Source organism: Polypterus senegalus, chromosome 14, assembly GCF_016835505.1.
Source record: "Polypterus senegalus isolate Bchr_013 chromosome 14, ASM1683550v1, whole genome shotgun sequence".
Lineage (NCBI taxonomy): Eukaryota > Metazoa > Chordata > Cladistia > Polypteriformes > Polypteridae > Polypterus > Polypterus senegalus.
The window spans coordinates 5322271-5343020 of record NC_053167.1 but is presented as its reverse complement, the minus strand read 5'-3'; the positions used below and the strand labels follow the sequence as shown (position 1 = coordinate 5343020).

The 20750-nt window shown below is 38.5% G+C and overlaps 1 protein-coding gene across 1 annotated transcript in view; it reads left to right on the top strand.

Annotated features, from left to right (window-relative positions):
- Positions 1-20750, top strand: part of rspo4 (R-spondin 4) — a 144908-nt gene that overhangs the window by 63931 nt on the left and 60227 nt on the right. The window contains exon 2 of the mRNA XM_039735840.1: positions 7876-8064. Within this exon, the coding sequence (XP_039591774.1) occupies positions 7876-8064 (189 nt within the window). The remainder of the gene's footprint in view (positions 1-7875; positions 8065-20750) is intronic.

Below are 20750 nucleotides of genomic sequence, written 5' to 3'. Positions count from 1 at the left end.
TGGATTGGGAAACGCGTCACACATAACCACAGCCTGGCTCGTGGCTTGTTACGAGCCAATGCTCGTATTTAGATCCGAGTTTTTCGCTCATACTTTCCTTTTATCTTGAATTTCTCGTATACAGAGGTGATCATATCTAGAGGTTCCACTATACTTTCATTATCTCTACCCTGCTTTGGATGTTTATCGCACCAACATTTTTGAACCTCTTTACGATGTTCTACTTTGTCATCTACTCTTTGTCTTTTAATTCCAGCCTTGGGTGTGATTAAATATTACGGGACTTGAAAGTATCTCCCTGAAAAAGTCATATCCCATCCCAGGCTAAAAAGTCTGTCCTCATCCCATGATTTTTTTTATATAATAGAGAGATACGTACCATACAAAACAACTTGGTGAAATTTAAATAACATATTGAACAATCCCTTAGGTTAACAGTTTACTGTTTTCTTAATGTTTAAGCAAATTATAGAAAAAAACCCAATCTAAATCTGTTAAATAGATTCTCTCGTGCGCTAACTAAGCGGAGGTAAGGTACGTACTTAACCCGTCCCTCTCCCCATGACCCGCTGCGTGTCTCTCTGATTCGTGCAAATAAATCGGTACCGCAAGCAAACTATGATCCATAGCACAATGTGAGAAGTTGCAAAATCAAAATGTTCAAGCAAATTATAGAAAAAACCCGATCTAAATCTGCCAGGGCTCTAGAGTGCGACCTAATTTCTCAATGGTGCGACTAAAAAAAATCAAAGGTTGCACCGGTGCGACCAGCCGTTCGAGGGGGAAAAAAAACGAAACCCCATGACTCTTAAAGTCTCCCTGTTGTTCAACAACAGACACACATTAGGCCCATATCGTGGTCTAAACCAATCAGATATAGTGAAGGGCGGATCCCGCCCCCCCCCTGATTGGCCGTGGTCCAGATATTCCTGTATGTGTGTGTACGTTTGAAAATGCATGTGATGCAGTCAGACAGAGAGAGGTGAGTAGCCCATCAGGTAAACAGTGGATGTAGCCGCGGATTATGAGAGAAGATGAAAAGAACGAGTGACAGCTTTTTCGTTAAGAATGTTAAGTTAGGGCCTGATCCGTCCGAAAATCATAACCAATGCTCTGACATGGAGCCATCAACCTCCCAAGTTATAGCAAGCCCTGGTCCAGAGACGGCATTAGATAATGAGCCACATACGATCGAGTCCGAGCCCACTGAAATTAAAAGGGGTAAAGTGTATACATTTCGAAAAGAGTGGCTTGACCAGTTTCCTGGCTAAGATACAGTAAAGCCGATAATATAATGCACTGTATTTACTGTAAAGAGTGTGGGAAGACCATGGCCGGCAGTAGTGCATTTGTGACTGGTTCTAATACATTTAGAATTGAAACGCTGAAAAAGCACAATGCATCTATAAAACACATTACATGGCGCGATAAATGCACTGCTCAAGTGTCCCCTCTCCCCGCTGCCTTTCAGCGGCAGGCAGCAGCAAACAGATCATCAGACGAGGCCGAGATGATAATTAAGTTTAACGTTGCCTACAATATTGCAAAAGAAGAACTTCCCTTCACTAAATTCAAGTCCGAAATAATTCTTATGAAGAAAAATGGCTTGAACGTAAACCCGACGTACAGCAATGATGTCGCGCGCCAATTTATAGGAGTCATCGCAGATACATTGAAAAAAAAGACATCTGTGCAAATTGCGAACAGTGCGTACATGGCATTCCTGATCGACGGAGACACAGATATCGCCACAAAGGAATGCGTCATTGTGTACGGTCGTATCTTGTGGAGAGGAAGACCGGTGAATATACTTATTGGACACATTGAGGTCAAGCATGCTCATGCCCAAGTCTGGAAGATTTTGATGCTAGAGAGAGTGTGGCCAGCTGGTTTAGTCAAGACCAAAGATCAAGAAGGCCAAACTACAGAAGTTGGCCATCCGAGGGGAATGTGATTGCAATGGAGGATAGTCCATAAGACATTGAGCCATGAGATGTTCAGTTTGAAGCCCTTAAAACACTTAATTTAGATTTTCTTTTTAGTTAATTTATCTTGAGATTTTTTAAGTTTAAATTTCAGCTCAGTAAAGCACTTTAAGCACCAACACTTTTTCAGTAAGTTACCTTTCTTGTAAACTTGTGCTTGCCTTCAAATAAAGAACTTTATATTGACCAGATTGTTAGTTAATCATTTACAAGTCAATATTGCCTATATGGACAGCGTTTCAAAAAAAAAAAAATAAATAAATAAAGTGAACGTGTAAAACTGTGGTGTTAAATGTGATGCGGTTGAAAATTTGGGTGCACCTAACTTTTGTGCTAGTGCACCTAAGAAAAAAAAGTTAGGCGCACCTGTGCAACCAGTACAAAAAGTTAGTCTAGAGCCCTGTCTGCTAAGTAGTTCTCTCATGAAAAGCGGACAGACATACAGAGATATATATATATATATATATTTGGAAGTTGAAGCACACTGGGGATAAATGACTTCCTCAGGGCCACATAGAGAGTTTGTGGTGGGAAATGAGCTGTAAAACATTGTTTAAAATTCAATACCTTAACCAATACCCTGCAGTGTCTGTCTCACATGTGGAGCATAAATCAGTTAAGTGACTTGTTCATGGGCATACAAGTTGTGGACTAAAAAAATGTAACCATGTTCCCGATAGGACTGAGACTTGAATTGGTTGAGGAGTTTGTATTTCATAAATTCTTAGAATCAATGCTGTTGGTAACCTAAAACTCTTGGTAGGCCTAAATGGGGAATCTAAAAAAAATAGACTCTTTCCCTACTGGTTTAAAGGAGACTAAAGAGATCAATTCTAGAACACAGGTCAAAGGACAGTTTTCTCTGGCAAGTGAAAAGTATGTAGGAGTTTCCCTTCCCTTGGTCAAGCTCACTTTGGAGCATTCATGTGAAGCAAACCATGTTGGCTCACCGCCCACAAAGCACAGAATGGGAGTTGAGTGTCATGCCAGTTGGACGACTAGCATGTAGGGGCCGCCTAATTTACACTCCCAAGTCCTTATGAACTCTTTGAAGACATTCAATATGCTTATGAATCTAAAAAATATTTAGACTTCAAATTTCATGTAGGAAATGATGTAAACACTTAGAACAGAGTGAATGGAAAGAATGGATTGTCTGATCAGAATCAAGCTAGTGAATGTTCTTTTCTCATCATTGACTGTCTGTGGCAAACATCATATTTAAACATAATAAGGCTGCTTCCAGAGCATTTATTCAGACTTTGTAGTCATGTCATCTAATTTGATATAAAGAAATATTTTATGTACCTTTGTTTAAAGATAAGTGATCGACTAGCTCTGTCAGCTGAAGCATCACCAGGATAGGCCACATAGAACCAGGATAAGCTTTGATGGTTTTATGGGAACACTGTGTTTAAAGCAATTCTTGTGTTTGTTCAGAGTCTCAGTGAATTTTTGAGAAATGAGTTCATACTGTGTTTAATATGTCATTAGCAGCTTTGATTCAAAGGTGACTATGTAAGAACATTAATTTCCATACCACTGCTTTGTGCCACTTAGTCCTCTTGATGTTAAATCTGTACTAACTAGATATAATTCTATGATTCTACCATTGTAATTAGACTTAAGAAAAAGAGAAGACCGTCTAGTCCATTAAACTCATTTTGTTAATAGTTGAGTTTTCCTCATACCTCCTCTTCATTAATTTGGGGTTCCATCTCATGATTAGTATTCAAAAAGTTTTTAATCATACAATGGATTCAGAAAGTCTTCTGACCCCTTAGCTTTCTGTACACTTTATTGTGATGTAGGTTTAATTTTAAATTGATAAATTTGCTATGTTTGCCCATCAATCAACACTCAACATCCCATAATGACAAAGTGAAAACATGTTTTCAGAATGGATTAAACATTTGTTAAAGATCAAAAACTGAAATCTCTCATTTATAGAAGTGTTCAGACCCTTTATGGTGGTATTCTGCATTGTGGTTAGGTGCATCCTGTGCACTTTAGTTATCCTTGAGATGTGTCTAGAACTTGATTGGAGTCCATTTGTAACAAACTGAATTGATTGGACATTGTTTAGAAGGGCACACACATATGGTATAATGCTTCACAGTTCACCCTGCACTTCAGGACAACAACCAAGACATGAAGTGCAAAGAACTTTCTGTAGACATCTGCTATCAAACTAGGGGGGGCATAGGACAGGACAAGAGTGTGAAACCATTTCTAAAGCTTTGTGTTTCCAGGAGAACAGTGGCCTCAATACCTGTAAAATAGAAGACGTTTGTAACCAACAAAACTTGTAACCAAAACAAAACTGGGTAAGAAGGGCCTTGATCAGGGAGGTGACTAAGAACTCAATATTCTCTCTAACAGAGCTTCAGAAGTTCTTGCCTGAGATAGGAGAACCTGTTGGAAGGTGAACAATCTTAGCAGCATTCCCCTAACCTATTGTTTTTTGTACAGTAGCTCACTGGGGCTTCTCAAAAGGCATTTAAAGGACACTGAGAGCATGAGGAAAAGGATTTTCTGGTCTGATGAAGCAAAAATGAAACATTTCTGGACAGTACTTCAAGCCATATGCCTGGCAAAGACAAGGCCTTGCTTATCATATGCCTAATATCATCTCTATGGTGAAGCACAGTGATGGCAGCTCTAATTAGTGCCAAAGAGGATTCAACAATGTACCGAATTAAGAGTGTTAATACTTATTCAGGGTCTCAATACCTATCCAGAGAGTTCAGGTTTTGATTTTTAGTAAATTTGAAAACTTTTCTGAAAATATGTTCTTTATCATTATGGGTCATTGATGTTAAAAATTGCAAGTTTATCTGTTTAAAATTAATTGTACAACACTTAATACAATACAATACAATACAATAAATTGGGCAGAAAGTTTGTTAAGGGGTCTCACCTTCCTCTCAACCATTTCCGGTTAACGGCCCACGCCCATGGTCCTCTCACCTCTCATTCGTGTCAATGCTTTTGTCAGATACAGGTCCTGCACTCTCAGCTCTTATAAATTTTTACCTTTTCCTTATTTTAATTTCCCAATAAAAGCAGACTTTTATTGTCCAAATCTTATTGAAGAATTTCATCCTGAATGGTTATCAACAGAAGAAATGAGTACATGGGCAACCCTAGCACCGAGAAACAATGAAGTCAAACCAACTAACAAATTGGTTAAATGCGTATCAATAGACTATGCTGAAACAGTTGGTGGTGATGATGCGGAAGATGAAAACATCAATTACAATGTCCCATAAAATATATATAACCATTGCCATCGTCCGGTCTTCCACCAGCTGAATTGCTGTTGAAAGAAGGATGTATCGTAATGTTATTGCGTAATTTATGTATGAGTGATGGGCTATGTAATAGGACAAGAGTAGTTGTATTTAAGATTGGTTGAACAATACTAACATGTAAAATTTTAACAGGTGACAAGAAAGGTAATGTAGTACATCTTCTCTCGGATAACATTAGACCCCAAAGAAGATCTTGATATGCCATTCGTATTACAATGTTTACAGTTTCCCATTAGAGTAGCTATTGACAATTATCAAATCACAGGGACAAACATTCAAATAAGTCGATTTATGTTATTAAAGAAAGAAACGATATTCATTCACGGGCAGTTATATGTTGCATTGTCACAATGTATGTCCAAACACGGAATCAAAATTCAATGCGATATTGACAAAAAGTTAATTCCAAATATTGTTTTTACTGAAGTTTTACAGTAAAAGTGTAAATTTAAAAAGTATTTGTGTGTAAATTTCAAAGCTAAACAGAATGAAAATGTATAATGCAACTAATATTTCTAACGCAACATGAGACATAATTTTCTTTCAATTTATTACATTTTACTATTTTTTACTATGGTTAATTACTCGCTGTAATGTAAAAAAGTTAGTTCTATTATGCATATGTAACTATTCCCATGAAAATAACAATCGGTTTTAATTGTAGATTCGCTTCCTGATACGCAAGCGGCAGAGCCGCGAAGTGGCTAGTGCATAGCGCCCACTCGGGGGTTGGCGAGCAAAGCGAGCAGGGGCAGAGCCCCCTAGTAAGTCACTGACTTAAAGTATATGGAGGCTTAGAGAGCTTAGTGAGATTGCCCATGGATGAGGTCAGCACTGCCAGTTAGATAGGACCACACATTGATGGAAGGTTAAGTTCTCTGATGGAACACTTAGTTTACAAGTCAATAAATGTCTCTATTCTCAATTATACTATAGACTTGGATCATAATAGATGAATAAGACTGAAAATATTGCTTGCCTGAAATCATGTTCTTGTGCAGTTGTTCCTGTTAGGATGAAAATCTCAGCATTTTAGAGATCCTCAGAAGCATTTTCTGTACCAAATCAAAAATGCCAGATGAGCTTTTGTGGGAAAGTAATGAGAATATTTCCTGTGAAATTTTTGCTATACTAGAATGAGGCCCATGACATGCTGGTTGGAAGGATTGTCAATATCCTTACGTGACATGGAAGCACATCTGAATTTCCCAAGAAGTTCAGGAAAGGCTTAATAAAGAAATAGACATCTACTTTTCACTGCTCAACCTGCTGCTCTCTACAGAATGAGAGGAGGGAATGTGAAGCAAATAGTGACAACGTTTACATTATATAACTCACTTCTTTACCCATCTGTTAATTTTTTGAACATTTTCCAGTACAAGGCCATTTGGAATCACAGCCTGTCCCAAATGCATCATGCACAAGGCAGGAATCAACCCTAGATGAAATACTCATTAACTTCAGAAGACTCTCTCACACCCACAGTCATTCACACTTAGCCAGTTTAGAGCTGACACTCATCCTAACAGATACATTTTGGGGATACATAAAACACTTGAAGTGAAGCCATACAGACAAGAAGAAAGGGTATAAACACTACACCAGAGTAATTTGAAACATATTTTTTAAACTTGTACAGCAACTAAAATAGTACTGTATTCGCAATCCATCACACACACTATAGAAAACTTACCTTTTTAGAAAACTTACTTTTCTAAGCTATTTTCACAGTTCTGTATTGTTGCCTTGTCTGCATTTATGCAGTTTTGTCTCGTAGGGTCTCTTAGTTATGTGTCAGATTGTTAACACAGGCAGAGTCGTTCCTTTAATTATTCTCAGAATGTGGGATCAGTGCTTGGACGGGGTATTCAGCATGTAGTACTAAATTTAAACAGTAGGTGTTTAGTGCTAAAATGTAGACTTTTTATTTTTTTTTAACTGTTTATCTAGTGGTAAATTTAGACAATAGACAGTCAGTGTAAGTTTAGTTTTGAATTGGCTTGACCCAGATATGTCAGGGAATCGAAGCAAGATTAAATTTGTAATGGTGATGTTCTACAATGTGGAGTTAACACCGGCCAATAATTCCATCCAGGGGACAGCACTGGCTAATGGTAACTTTACACAAAAGACGAGTATGAGCCATTATTATCATCCGATGAAACCTGCCTAATTTAAGACACAGGCATTGGGTTTCTGTGTTGATTTTCCAACTTTAAATGCAAATTACCAAAGTACAGTATTGTAATACTACATAATAGTAATTAAAGGGAAAAGTAATGTGTAAAGCAAATTTACATAGGAGACTATTAACATAAACATAAATCTCCTTTGATCATAGGATACAGATTTCCAGGTTAGCGATACATTAGGATAAATTTACTGTCTGCACTAGCAATTTAGTCATTTAGGATACCGTTGGGTGTATTTTTTAGCAACTCAGACAGAAAACCAGTGGTAGGACACAATGTGTAGTTCATTGACAGTCATTCATCATCCCATATACCTTTGCTTACAATCAGGAGGTGGGGTTCGCCTAGTGCCGAAATGTTTCATGATGCTCTTATTTGTTTCAGCCAGTTCCGATTTACCAGACGACTGTAAGGGCTGTCTCGAGTGTTCTGGAGATAATGGCTGCCTGAAATGCCCAGAGAAGCTCTTCTTATACATTCAAAGAGAGGGGATGCGTCAGCATGGATCCTGCGTGCACGCCTGTCCACCAGGCCACTTTGGGGTCAGAGGTCAAGATGTGAATAGATGCATACGTAAGTGACTGAACTGCAGAGCCCTCCCACTCAGTGCATCTTCACTCCTTTCTCTGGTCCCCTGCATGCTTCCTTACTAACAATGCTGCTCTGCTTGAAAGCTGCTCTTGCACCCTCTTTAATGAGGCTTTGGTTTTTAGCCTACAAGCATCTTGTTACTTTCATGACAGAGTTCTGAACAGAATGAAGTGTATTTTCCAGGGTCTGCAGCTGCATCTGGACCATAAATCAGTCAGATGTGCTGTTTGATCTTAACATGCCTATATAGCAAACCTGGGTTTGCCTCCTCCTCCTCTTTTCAGCCCCATCAAAGAGGAAACTTTTTTTTTTTGTACAATGAGGCCAGAAGTAGCTGATTTCATGGCTTTTCCTAGGACCGTTTTTTCTTGTTTGCGTTTTCAACACATGCCAATAGGTATAGCATTGCGTTTACTTTTAACTGGATTACACACACAAAATGGCATGCAAACCATTGCGTTTCATCGACTAATTATGAGCACAGCGCCTGCATATTTGTGAACAGGTTTTATTTTTGGTATTCCTCTTGCAATAAATTTGCAAGCATTAAATACCGTCTGGCCAGACTTTTGACTTGCAAAGCAGTATTGAGGCCACTGGCATTATGGAAATTGAAGTAAGAAGAAACTGAAACACTGATCTGTAGACAGCAGACAGCACATCACTTCCCAGTCCAGCCTGCTGCGTCCCCCAAAACTGGGCCCAAGCAGCATGGTGGTAACGGTGCCTGTTGTAAAAAAAAAATACAAAAAACAGTTGCAGGGTTTGGCACGACACAGGAACAGCGGTTAGAGATGAGAGATCTGATTGCAAAATATGTGACTGAAAATAAGCAAATTAGCTTTTGTGTACAATCCATCTAACCACAAAATGCAAGAGTTGAACCAAGCAAAACCTAAGAAGCTGCAAATTATAAAGGCGCGTGAGTGGATCTACCAAAAGGTTTGCCTGCCATGTGGATGTCTGGGCTGTAAATGAGAGAAACATGAAAATCTCGTCTTCTGAAGTACTAAATATTTATATCCAGGCAGTAATGAGGTAAGCACAGAAGCAGCAAAGAAAGAGCGCATTAGAGAGAGATGTCGATTGAGATTTTAGCGACCTATTATCGATGTTCGAGAAATAAAAGATGGCCATTAAATTCATAATTTGTTGAGTCATCTAATAGAAAGTTTTCTAATAGTCAATATTTTGTCCAGTTGCTTTTTAAGAGTTTTATAATTGTTCAGACATTCTGATTTATCTACATAAATAGGTAGATTTTTCTATATTTCCATAACTCATGGCTGACTTTTATCACATAAACCTTTAGTAAATTACCACGAAACTGACAGAATTGTACTATGCTATCAATGTAGAGAAGGATGACCCGAAAACCCAGCTTTTATTTTATTCCCCACTGCATACAACACAACTGGATGGCTGTGAATCTGAAAGGACCTCTTAAAACTCTTTCAGGGCTGAATATTTTTTCCACAACATGCAGTTTTCTGAAAAGCACCCAAAGCAAGGGTCTCACACATAAATCAACCTAAAATATCAGTTGCTGTGTGCTGTGGCCCACCAGTTTACAGTCTCTTGTGGCTCAAGACGCTCACGGGCAGCATGACGGCTGGTAGAAATGCGTAGCACAGCACGATCTGTTTTGTACCTCGTGTTTGGCACGATTCTCGCATCAGAATCGGTGTCCGACAGGTCAGCATCTGATTCAGCGATAATATATAAAACACCATCCACAGAGTACTTTGTTTTATGCATTCGCTTCAATCTCTCAGCAGATGTCAGTGCCATTTTTGCCATTGTTTGCTGCTCTCAAACCCCTTTTGCTGACAAAAGTCAGCATCCCCTCTGAAAGAGTTAAGTAGACTTTCCTTCTGTTTGCTTAGACATGGGTGCATGCACTAATCAAAGTTCTGGGGTGCAACATGAAGTTTTGTGCACAAATTAACCATTCTTGGAGGATCTGAGGGTTGGAGATCATGTGTATGGGCATGTTTGGTATAATCTACTGTGTTTTTATTACAACTGTTTCGTTATTTTAGTATTCTATTGTGTTCCAATTTTCATTTATCTGGGTTATGACTTTGTTTTTGATTCTGTTACCATTTTTCATTACTATGTACAGTCATATGAAAAAGTTTGGGAACCCCTCTTAATTCTTTGGATTTTTTTTTATCATTGGCTGAGCTTTCAAAGTAGCAACTTCCTTTTAATATAGGACATACCTTATGGAAACAGTAGTATTTCAGCAGTGACATTAAATTTATTGGATTAACAGAAAATATGCAATATGCATCATAACAAAATTAGACAGGTGCATAAATGTAGGCACCCCAACAGAGATATGACATCAATACTTAGCTGAGCCTCTAGACGCCACCTATAACCTTTGATGAGTGTCTGGATTCCGGATGGAGGAATTTTTTACTTCCATACAAAATCTGTCCAGTTAAATTTGATGGCTGCAGAGCATGGACAGCCTGCTGCAAATCATCCCATAGATTTTCGATGATATTCAAGTCAGGGGACAGTGATGGCCATTCCAGAACATTGTACTTCTCCCTCTGCATGAAACCCAAACTGTGTTTTGGGTCATTGTTTTGTTGGAATATTCAACCCCTGTGTAACTTCAACTTTGTGACTGATGCTTGAACATTATCCTGATGAATTTGTTGATATTGAGTTGAATTCATCCGACCCTGGACTTTAACAAGGACCTCAGTCTCTGAACTAGCCACACAGCCCCACAGCATGATGGGACCTCCACCAAATTTGACAGTAGGTAGCAGGTGTTTTTCTTGGAATGTGGTGTTCTTCTTCCTCTATGCAAAGCGTTTTTTGTTACGACCAAATAACTCAGTTTTTGTCTCATTAGTCCAAAGCACTTTGTTCCAAAATGAATCTGTCTAAATGAGCATTTGCATACAATGAGCGACTCTGTTTGTGGCGCGAGTGCAGAAAGGGGCTTCTTTCTCATCACCCTTCCATACAGATGTTCTTTGTGCAAATTGCGCTGAATTGTAGAACGATGTACAGATACACCATCTGCAGAAAGATGTTCTTGAGGTCTTTGGAGGTGATCTGTGGGTTGTCTGTAAGCATTCTCACAATCCTGCACATATGCCGCTCCTGTATTTTTCTTGGCCTGCCCGACCTGGGTTTAACAGCAATTGTGCCTGTGGCCTTCCATTTCCTGATTACATTCCTTACAGTTGAAACTGACAGTTTAAACCTCTGAGATAGTTTTTTTTTAGCCTTCCCCTAAACCATGATACTGAACAATCTTTGTTTTCAGATCTCTAAGTTGCTTTGAGGATCCCATGCTGTCTGTCACTCTTCAAAGGAGAGTCAAAGGGAAGCACAACTTGCAATTGACCACCTTAAATACCTTTTCTTATGATTGGACACACTTGTCTATGAAGTTCAAGGCTTAACAAGCTCATCCAACCAATTTGGTGTTGCAAGTAATCAGTTTTGAGCAGTTACATCTATTCAAATCAGCTAAATGACAAGGGGACCCAAATTTTTGCACAGCCAGTTTTTCACATTTGATTTAATTTCATACAACTAAATATTGCTTGACTAAAAATCTTTGTTCGGAAAACACCCCAGTACTCAGAAATTCCTAGGAAATGAAGACATACCACTGTTATTTTTTTGTTCAAAGTAGAGTAAATTACTATGCAGGCTGAAAATGTTTTCATATGACTGTAGTAGTGGCCCATCTAGGACTGGTTGCCAGATTTGCATCCTTTGCTGGTGCAATGAACTAAACTGGATTACATGAGTAAGAACCTGAAGAGATATATGCAAGGATCAGAATTATAAAGAATCGCATTAGCTTATATGTTTTTCACTGGATATTCCCCAACAACAATTGCATCTGGTTGCAGTCACACTGATCTTAAGCTAGAAAGCATTGAACCATCTACTTGATAGGAATTAGATACACATATAGATACACCTCTAGTAAACAATCTTTTTTTTTTCTTCGTTCAGATTGTCTTGTAGAAGAGCTGTCTTTATAGCAACGTAACTTTTCAGGTTATGTATCGACTCTTGCATTTTTCCCATGGATTCATTTATATGAAGCACATGTACTGTATATTCACTATAATATTGTATCCGAATGGTTCAGTTCATTGTCAGAGGTGATAAGAGTTCAAGGGAATGAGAAACCCAGGCATCTTGTGCTTTGGTATCGGCATGCTGATGCAGTTTCTGAATGTTGTGTAAATTTTCTTGTCTATCATGCATATACCCCAAAAGTTAATTTCCATATATTAAGAGCATGTCTCAAAGAGGACAAAAATGAACAAGTAACCTTTGCTAATATCAGTCCTGTTTAAATTCATTTTGCTGAACTTATGTATAGCAAATCCTAGGTCTTCCCTGGGCTTAGATATGAACTTAAAGGTTGCTCGCTGCTCATTGGCTTTCAGGGTCCCACATGATCATTCTCACATAAACCCTGCCAATAAGTCATTGACACCCCTCCCTACTAGAAATTGCCAGAAAATAGAGATATTAATTGTTTTAAGCATATACATAATAAACATATAAATAAATAAATAAATTAAGATTTCCTATTACAACTTCATTTTAAGATCTAGTAAGGTATGCGCAATACGCATTTAATATTCTTTTCAATTAGCACTCTTTGATGTTAAATAATTAACAGGTTTTGTCCCATCAGTATGAGTTAATTTGTAAAAATCCTACCACTTTTTTTTTTAAGCTTGGGTTCATTTTAGAATGGCCAAGTCGCAGAGGACGTGCAAATCTCTGCTTTGAATCTTTCTGCATTACTGCAAGTGAGCAGTAGTGTGGTTTTATATATAACAATGTTTTGCTGCTATAGCATCTTTTCCTCTGGGGAGACTCCAACAATAATATAGACTGGCAAAATTCTGAAGAAATCTGGAAGGACTGAAATGAGTAAAAGAAGGTCTCTCCAGACCTTGAAGGAATATCTTCTTATATAATATGCTACCGTGGTGCCCGTTTGTAGGTCCATGGTTTTAAATGACCTGTAGCAAACCATTTGAACTATTGACCTGAAATTTGGTACACATATACTATCCGCTTTCGGAGTGACGATTGACCTCCAAGGTTATTCCTATTGCAGTCTGCCATTCATGCCATGCTTTATTTTTCATGACCAGCCAGCAGACTCTATGCACTCCATGAACTACAGCCCTAATAGAAGGAGAGAGACCTGCACCACCGTCACAAACTAAAATTGTGTCTTATTGTGTCTCTTATTTTTCTATTCTTTATTATGTAAAGCACTTTGAGCTACTGTTTGTATGAAAATGTGCTATATAAATAAATGTTGTTGTTGTTGTTAAAATATGACTTACACATGCTTTTTAATGTCACAGTTTTGCACATTTGTGTAAGCGTTGTCAGAAGGGTCAACATCTAGCCATGTTTACAGGCGATGGATTCAAGGAGACACAACAAGTGGCATAATCGGACAGCCAAAAAGTTAAAAGGTTTCTGGTTATTTTATTCATAATGCTGGACCAGTTTGGTGCCTGGGTGGTCTAGTGGCTTGTCTGAAAAAACTGGCAGAAAATAAGAATAGACTACCATCTGAAAGAGAAAGAACGAGAGAGACAAACTGAAATCAGTCTGGCTCCTGACATGTCAAAAAAACAAACAGGCATCTAACTAATACCCCAAATCTTTTTGCTTTGTCTATTAGAGGTTCTGACAGAGTATAAAATATCTTGGCAGATGTCAACTATACCTCTTTGTGATAGCTATGAGAAACAGAATTTATACAATCTTTATATATAATACGGTACCATCGCTGTCCGTTTTTCTGTCTAGGATTTTAAATCACCTGTAGCTCGCAAAACGTTTGACCAATTGACATCTACCATCCACTTTTGGGGTGATGATTGACCTCCAAGGTTATTCCTCTTTTTATTTTATTTTATTGTAGAATCAACTCTCGGCAGCGGCCAACAGCGGTGCATGTTTATGGGCGCCGTTCTCAACCCTACCACTTCGCCGTCACTTCAATTACTTCTTCATATCTTACATCATGTCTTGAGGTAGATGGAAGACTTAAGTGCCAGTTTAAGTGAAAAATTAAAGAAAACATACTAAGTAATTGCAACATAAACACTGACTTAATCAGTTTTATCGTGAAAAGATGCCGACGAAAGAAGAGAAGAAGCGGGCCGCTAGGGTGGAGAAAAGAAGAGCTGCTCAGGAAGCAGCAAGCGCATTAATCGCTGAGCAAACAAATGCTAAACGTACAGAGAAAGAGGATGAAAACTAGGAATGCTCAAGTGAAGTGGATTCACTGCACGTTACTCCATTGTTAAAAGGACCTGCATTTCTAAAACATGCAGTCATATTAAAACCAGATCTAAAAGTAAATAGAATAAAATGAACAATTTGTTACAAAATAGTTCAGACCCCAGATAAAGTTAGTTATTAGTTGTTTGGCATTGAAAGCTAATCAGACTGGAAGAAGCCTAAACATTACCTCTGTTTCCATCAGAACCATGGCATCTGTCATGGTTACAGCATACATTTTCTGTGATCTCTGAACTGGTAGTCAGTGTAACTGTAATATATAGTTGATTATTTCAAATTGTATTCTAATCCTGGCAGCATTTCAGTGCATGAAGAAACATAGCATTTTCAGGATTCTTTGATGCTGGCTTAGATTAGTTCTTCATGCCATTCTCATGTGTTAACTCTAAAGGGGCTAAATATTTTTTCCAAAAAACTGAAAAGCACACAAAGCGATGGTTTCACACATAAGTAAACATAAACCGTCTGTTGCTATGTGCTGTGGGCGCATGTTCGGCATTTCTGGTGGCAGTGGCTGCGTGGGGGCACCTCGATGGTCAGCAGGAATGCACGGTGAGCCAGCTGCCTGGCTGTCTTCACACAGCAGGTGGGTGGTGGTAGTGGTCTCAGTGTGGCGCAATATGGTTTGTACCTCCTGTCATCATAAGTGGTGGTCCTCCCAGGCAAACGCTGTTGTAGGCGCATCAGCTGCACAAAAGTGTTCAGCACCACGATCAGCTGGGGACGGATCACATGATGCTGGTACCTCACTATTGTTTTTGATATCCATCTCCAGATCACTTGCATCAAACTCGAAGTCCTGTTCGCTGAAATTACGTAAAACATCCATGGAGTATTTTGCTTTGCACATTCGTTTTGGTCTCTCACCAGATGTCAGCGCCATTTTAGAGGTTGTTTGCTCTTCACTACTCAGGCATGTGTAGGGAATCGAGGTTCAATCAACAAAGCTATGTAATTTTCCTTCTAGCAAAGAGAGTCAAACTAAAATGTAAGGGTGAGTTTCGTTGCAGTTTACAGCTGATTACCATCCTCCACTCCTGAATTTTGACAAAAGTCAACATCAGCCCTGAAAGAGTTAATGTAGGACCATTTATGCAATCCCAAGCCATTACATCTGGTTGGTGGGCAAAGTCTGATTTATATGTGTGTTTGCCCAGTGATATACTGGTATCTTTTATTTCATGCATCCTGGAAACACTTTAGTGAAGTGACACTGTGTTGGTTATATTAATATAGTACAAAAAAATGAAATTTCATGCTGCCATATGGTAGTCATTTTAGCCTTCCAGCCCAGTTAATTTCAAGTTTATGTCATTTTTTTTAAGAAACAGTAACTGGTTTGAGATGTCTTGTTAAACTGCAGCTCTTGATTCCATTAATTTACACATAAAATATCTAATTTAAGGTCTATATAACACTTGTAGAGAAGGAATGTGCATAGGTAACAAGAGACCAGCTGTAATAAACAAGGTGTGAAATTGTCACGGGTCAATCTAAACATATTGCACATTTATTATGGCATCGCAAACCCCACTTCTCTTTCTAGAAATTCTGGTTTCTTTTCACTATAATTTATTAATCAAAATTTGTCACTTGATCGAATTCTTCCAATGCCATCATTTTAACACCCATTGAGAAGTAAAATTGCAAAGCCACAATCACTCTTGCAGTTTTCTGATGACGCTGTCTGACCCATTGGTTAAGGAACAATGTCATTTATTTTGGGCATTTGCCCCAGTTGTCTTTAACAGGTACTGTAGTTACAGTACTTCTGATTGTCCTTGAATTGCTTTTGTGGTAACATCACCTGGTATACCAGAAATCCCCTGGCACCCTTGTACAGTTAGTTTTTGTTTTTATTTCCTTGGAGCCAAAGTAAACATTTTAGATGAAAATATAATGAATATTTTTTTCTGGGAATTGTGTTCATTGAAAGTTTCAGTTGTTTGGTACAGCTAAGTCCATAAAACTAATTTAGGTAGCTAATAGAAAATTTGCCACTAAATTTCATTCAAATATTTTTTGCAAGTTATCACGGTTTTCACTTCAACTACATCCAGTGACGTAGCTCGAGTTCATGCCGCTTGGGGTGGGATGGTGCTTCAATTTACCACCCTCCAGTATATCTAAATATGTTAATCTATTTAAATAGAAAATTAAAATGATGTTTAGAGAAAAATGAAGATACATTTTGCATAGATTTATTCATATATAGAGAAACAGCAATAGTTTTTCACATATAATTATTTATAAGCATCAACTAGAGAAGAATATAGTATAGGCACACTAAGGGCTCATTTATACTTCACGCTCAGAACGCGTATGCGCCCGCATCATGGCTGCCACGCATTCCCAGCGTTCATTTCACGCGTCCTCTGAGCAGGTCCTCAGAAATTAACGCGATGCGTGCGCGAGTTGCAGTACCAGCAAAAAGTCGGGGGGCGCATTGTGCTAAAAGTCGGAACGTGACGTCAGAGTCTCTGTTTACTATCTACATGTGACAGCAAGCCTCTATGGAGATCCTTCGGGGATCGATGTGCGCACTTTGCTGTTTGATGAATGGTTCAAATACAGCGCTATACATTATGTAGCCGATGTGAAGTTGCAAAAAAAAAATAGACGGCACAAAAGATGGTATGTGAGACTTTTAAAATGTATCGTGTCGTTTATATATGTCTTTTTTATTTTTAAATTTTGCAACTTAACAACAGCAACATAATGTATAGCGTTATATTTGAGCCACTGAGAAAAAAATAAAGGACACGGTGAAAACGTGTATTTTGTGATTAAAGTGGAAATTTCGGCTTTAATCTCGAAATGTCCACTTTAACCTCGTAGTTTACTTTATTATTAAAGCAGACCGTCGTAAACGTCATCTCAGTTTTTAATCTCTACGAGCTTCTTGGACCTGACAGCAGGTAAAGTAAAACAATAAAAAATAGATGGCACAAAAGATGGTATGTGAGACTTTTAAAATGTATCGTGTCATTACGATCGGGAATATGCGACGCTTGAATATAAAGGCACTTTTCTACTGCATAGTACGGCACAGCACGGTTCAGTACAGCTCACCTTGGTTCGGCTCAGTTCGGCTCGGTTTGAGTTTCGACTGCAGTTTAGTACCGCTTTAGAGTGGGCGGGATTATTCACGTGTCGTTATAGTTGCGCCACCTCTACTGCCGTGACACCGTGGAACTTTTACAACAACACGCAGACAACGACAACACTTTAGCTCGACGACGCGAAAGGGTAAGCATCTAAAAAAAGCACGTCACTAGCTAACTTTTATCACTGTTGCAAAGCATAAAATGAACTTAACTGCCAGTGTAACATTAAAAATGCTGATTCTGTATATTACAGATCTTCCACATTTTGCAAAAAAGTCACCGCAACAGACCATCTGTTTGGACATTTAACCGTGTGTCAGAGTGGTGGGATGTGATTGTTCCCGGTTTTACAAACACTCAGTGGCTGGAGAACTTTCGAATGTCTGAAGAAACATTCATCCACTTATGCAACAAACTGCGTCCAGCAATGGAGAGACGGGTCACAAACTTCCGCGTGTGTGTACCTTTAAAGAAAAGAATAACCAGTGACGCAGTAATGACGATTTTCTCCGTCCAATCAGTGACCAGCAGAGTTTACACGTCACGTTTTGGTAACGGTTCGGCGCGCTTGAAACCTCGGCTGAGGTGGTACTAAAAAAAGGACCAGGTACCAGGTACTGTTCCCAGTGGAAAACGCCCCAAAAGTGAGCTGAACTGAACCGTGTCGTGCCGTACTATGCAGTGGAAAAGCGCCATAAAAGAACCATGAATGCATCTGTATGTCGGCATTTTGCTTCAGCAGCGGAAAGCAGCAATAGATCGCCAAACTGAACAAATTAAATGTATGATATTCCAACTCTCTGCACATTTAGAATCTTTAGATTTATACTTGATATCACTTTCATGATGAAATGCATTAAAATGTGTATGTTACATTTTACATATAATTTCGTTTAAATAATGAAGACTGTTAATAAATACACACATGGGGGAATAATTACACACATGGGGGTGTCACGGTGGCGGAGCGATAGCACTGCTGTCTCGCAGGGAGTTATGTTGCTGGTATTCCACACTGTGCTCCGGTTTCCTTCCAAAGATATGCAGATTTGGGGATTTGGTGCCTCTAAAATGACACTAGTGTATGTGTGTGCTTGTGTGTGCTTGTGTTCACCTTGCGATGAGCTGAGGCCTCGTCAAGGGACTGTTTCTCACTCGGGCCCAATGCTTCCTGGAATGGACACATACATCCCTAGATTTATGGATTTAATCAATAAACATCCTTTTCAGAGATATTGCGGTAAGGTGTTATCGGAATTTAATAGGTGTTCTAGGCAATTCACAACACAGAGAAGCCGAACATGTTCTCACCGCGATAATATCTTGCACTGCCACCTGGTGGATTCCTCCAGATTTACATAAAGTACGCGCGCAAGTATAAACACTACAACGCTTGCGTAGCAGGAGCGTCCGCTGCAGCATGCGTCACGTGAAGTATAAATCCGGCCTAATAAGCCGTGTTCTAATTATTAGTTTAATATAATTACACTGCAAAAACCAGAACCAGTGTAGCGTACAAGTGATAGGTGGGGATGTTTTCTGCGCAGAGCAAGAACGCATTAGGAATTGATAATGAAACAAAATTATAAATTAGTTGTTTATCTTCCTAGAAATTATCATCGGTGTAATGTTTATGTTTATTTGTGTTATTGCCTCATAAATTTCAATTGCTGTGTCTGATGCCGTCACAGAAGGACAGTCTGAAAATTATTTTTGAAGCATTTGTGGATAAAAATCCGACTTTTTTTCATTCATAAGTGATATTTTTCCAAACCCTGCTGCTTACACACAAATTGTATGATCGCCCCCTCCGCCCCTAGCTATGCCACTGACTACATCACCATTTATGTGAAGCAATGTTTCCTGGCCTGAATGTTAAATACACTTACCCATGATTCCCACTGGTTTCGTTCAGTGTGTGATGTATACTACAGTTGAAAAAATTCTGATGGATGACCAAAGTCCAGCATAGTAAGCATCATGAGAAATGGTGTCTTTTTTAACAGCTCATGAGTAAAGGATGAATTTTTTCCGACCAAAGCAAGTACAAATTTCCCTTTAATGGCGCTGTGGTTTAGGTTTTAGTTAAGGAAAAAATAACAACAAATGAAAAGCGATTAAAGTAAACATTGAAGTCATTCAGGCAATGAAACGTGAATTAAGTGCCGTTTTTTTTACTTTGGAAAAATAATTAAATAAATAACTTGATGTTTGCATATTCTTAATGCATACACAGCAAAGGAAAAATGATGCCTTCATCTGAAAAAAGAGAAACGATGCAGTCTTTCAAAAACAATTGCAGTATTTAATAACTGATTCTCCTGCTGGTGTTTGTCATGGAGGGTGAGTGGAATAGACACACTGGGGAAAAGAGACGTCTGGTTGGCGGTCTTTACTCTTCCTGTATAAAATCCCAGCAAATCTGAAAGCTATTTTTATTATAGCAACTTGTATCTTACTGATTTCATTTATATTCCTGAATGTGATCCTGCACAGTGAGTTTTAGATATGTCACCTAGTCTACACTTGCCATTATATAGATTGTAGCATCACAGGGGAGTTTGGCGTTTCATCAGTTTACAGCCTTACATTTAGTTTAAACAAGACGGCAGGGTAGTTTATTCAAAGGAATAAGTGTATTCTCCTCCTTGGAAGTCCTTTATCCCAGATTATGAGCTCAAATGATACAATGAAACTTTGACATACCCAGGGTTTTAGTGGTTGACATTTACATTTTCCTATTAGAGTGATTTTGTGAATACGCTTTTTTAATTGATTTCCAAGTTTCAGCAAAATAAGCTGCTGTAGAAGTATTTACAATATAAAGATACACGTCATATTAGCAGTTTTAATAATTTTCTTATTTAATCGTATGTATAGTACCAAGACTTCAAACTTGAATCAAAGGTAGCCCAATTTAGATTTTATATTTGGGAGCTATCTTAAAATTTATATCTTTAGGATATAACAGCAAAAATAGGGGGACCAAGAGAAAAACCCATAGGTGCATTGGGAAAACATACAAACCACACAGATAGTGCCTGTGCTGTGAGTTTTAACTCATAACTCTGATTTTGTGAGACAGCAGCACTAACCATTGTGTCACCCTGCCACCTTTTTATTATTTGCTTATTAACTTAATGAATAGCCATTGCATTACATTACATATTGTTTACTGTGCTAGCATACTGTGCAAGCCCCTAAATTAAACTGTGAGGTTATTGA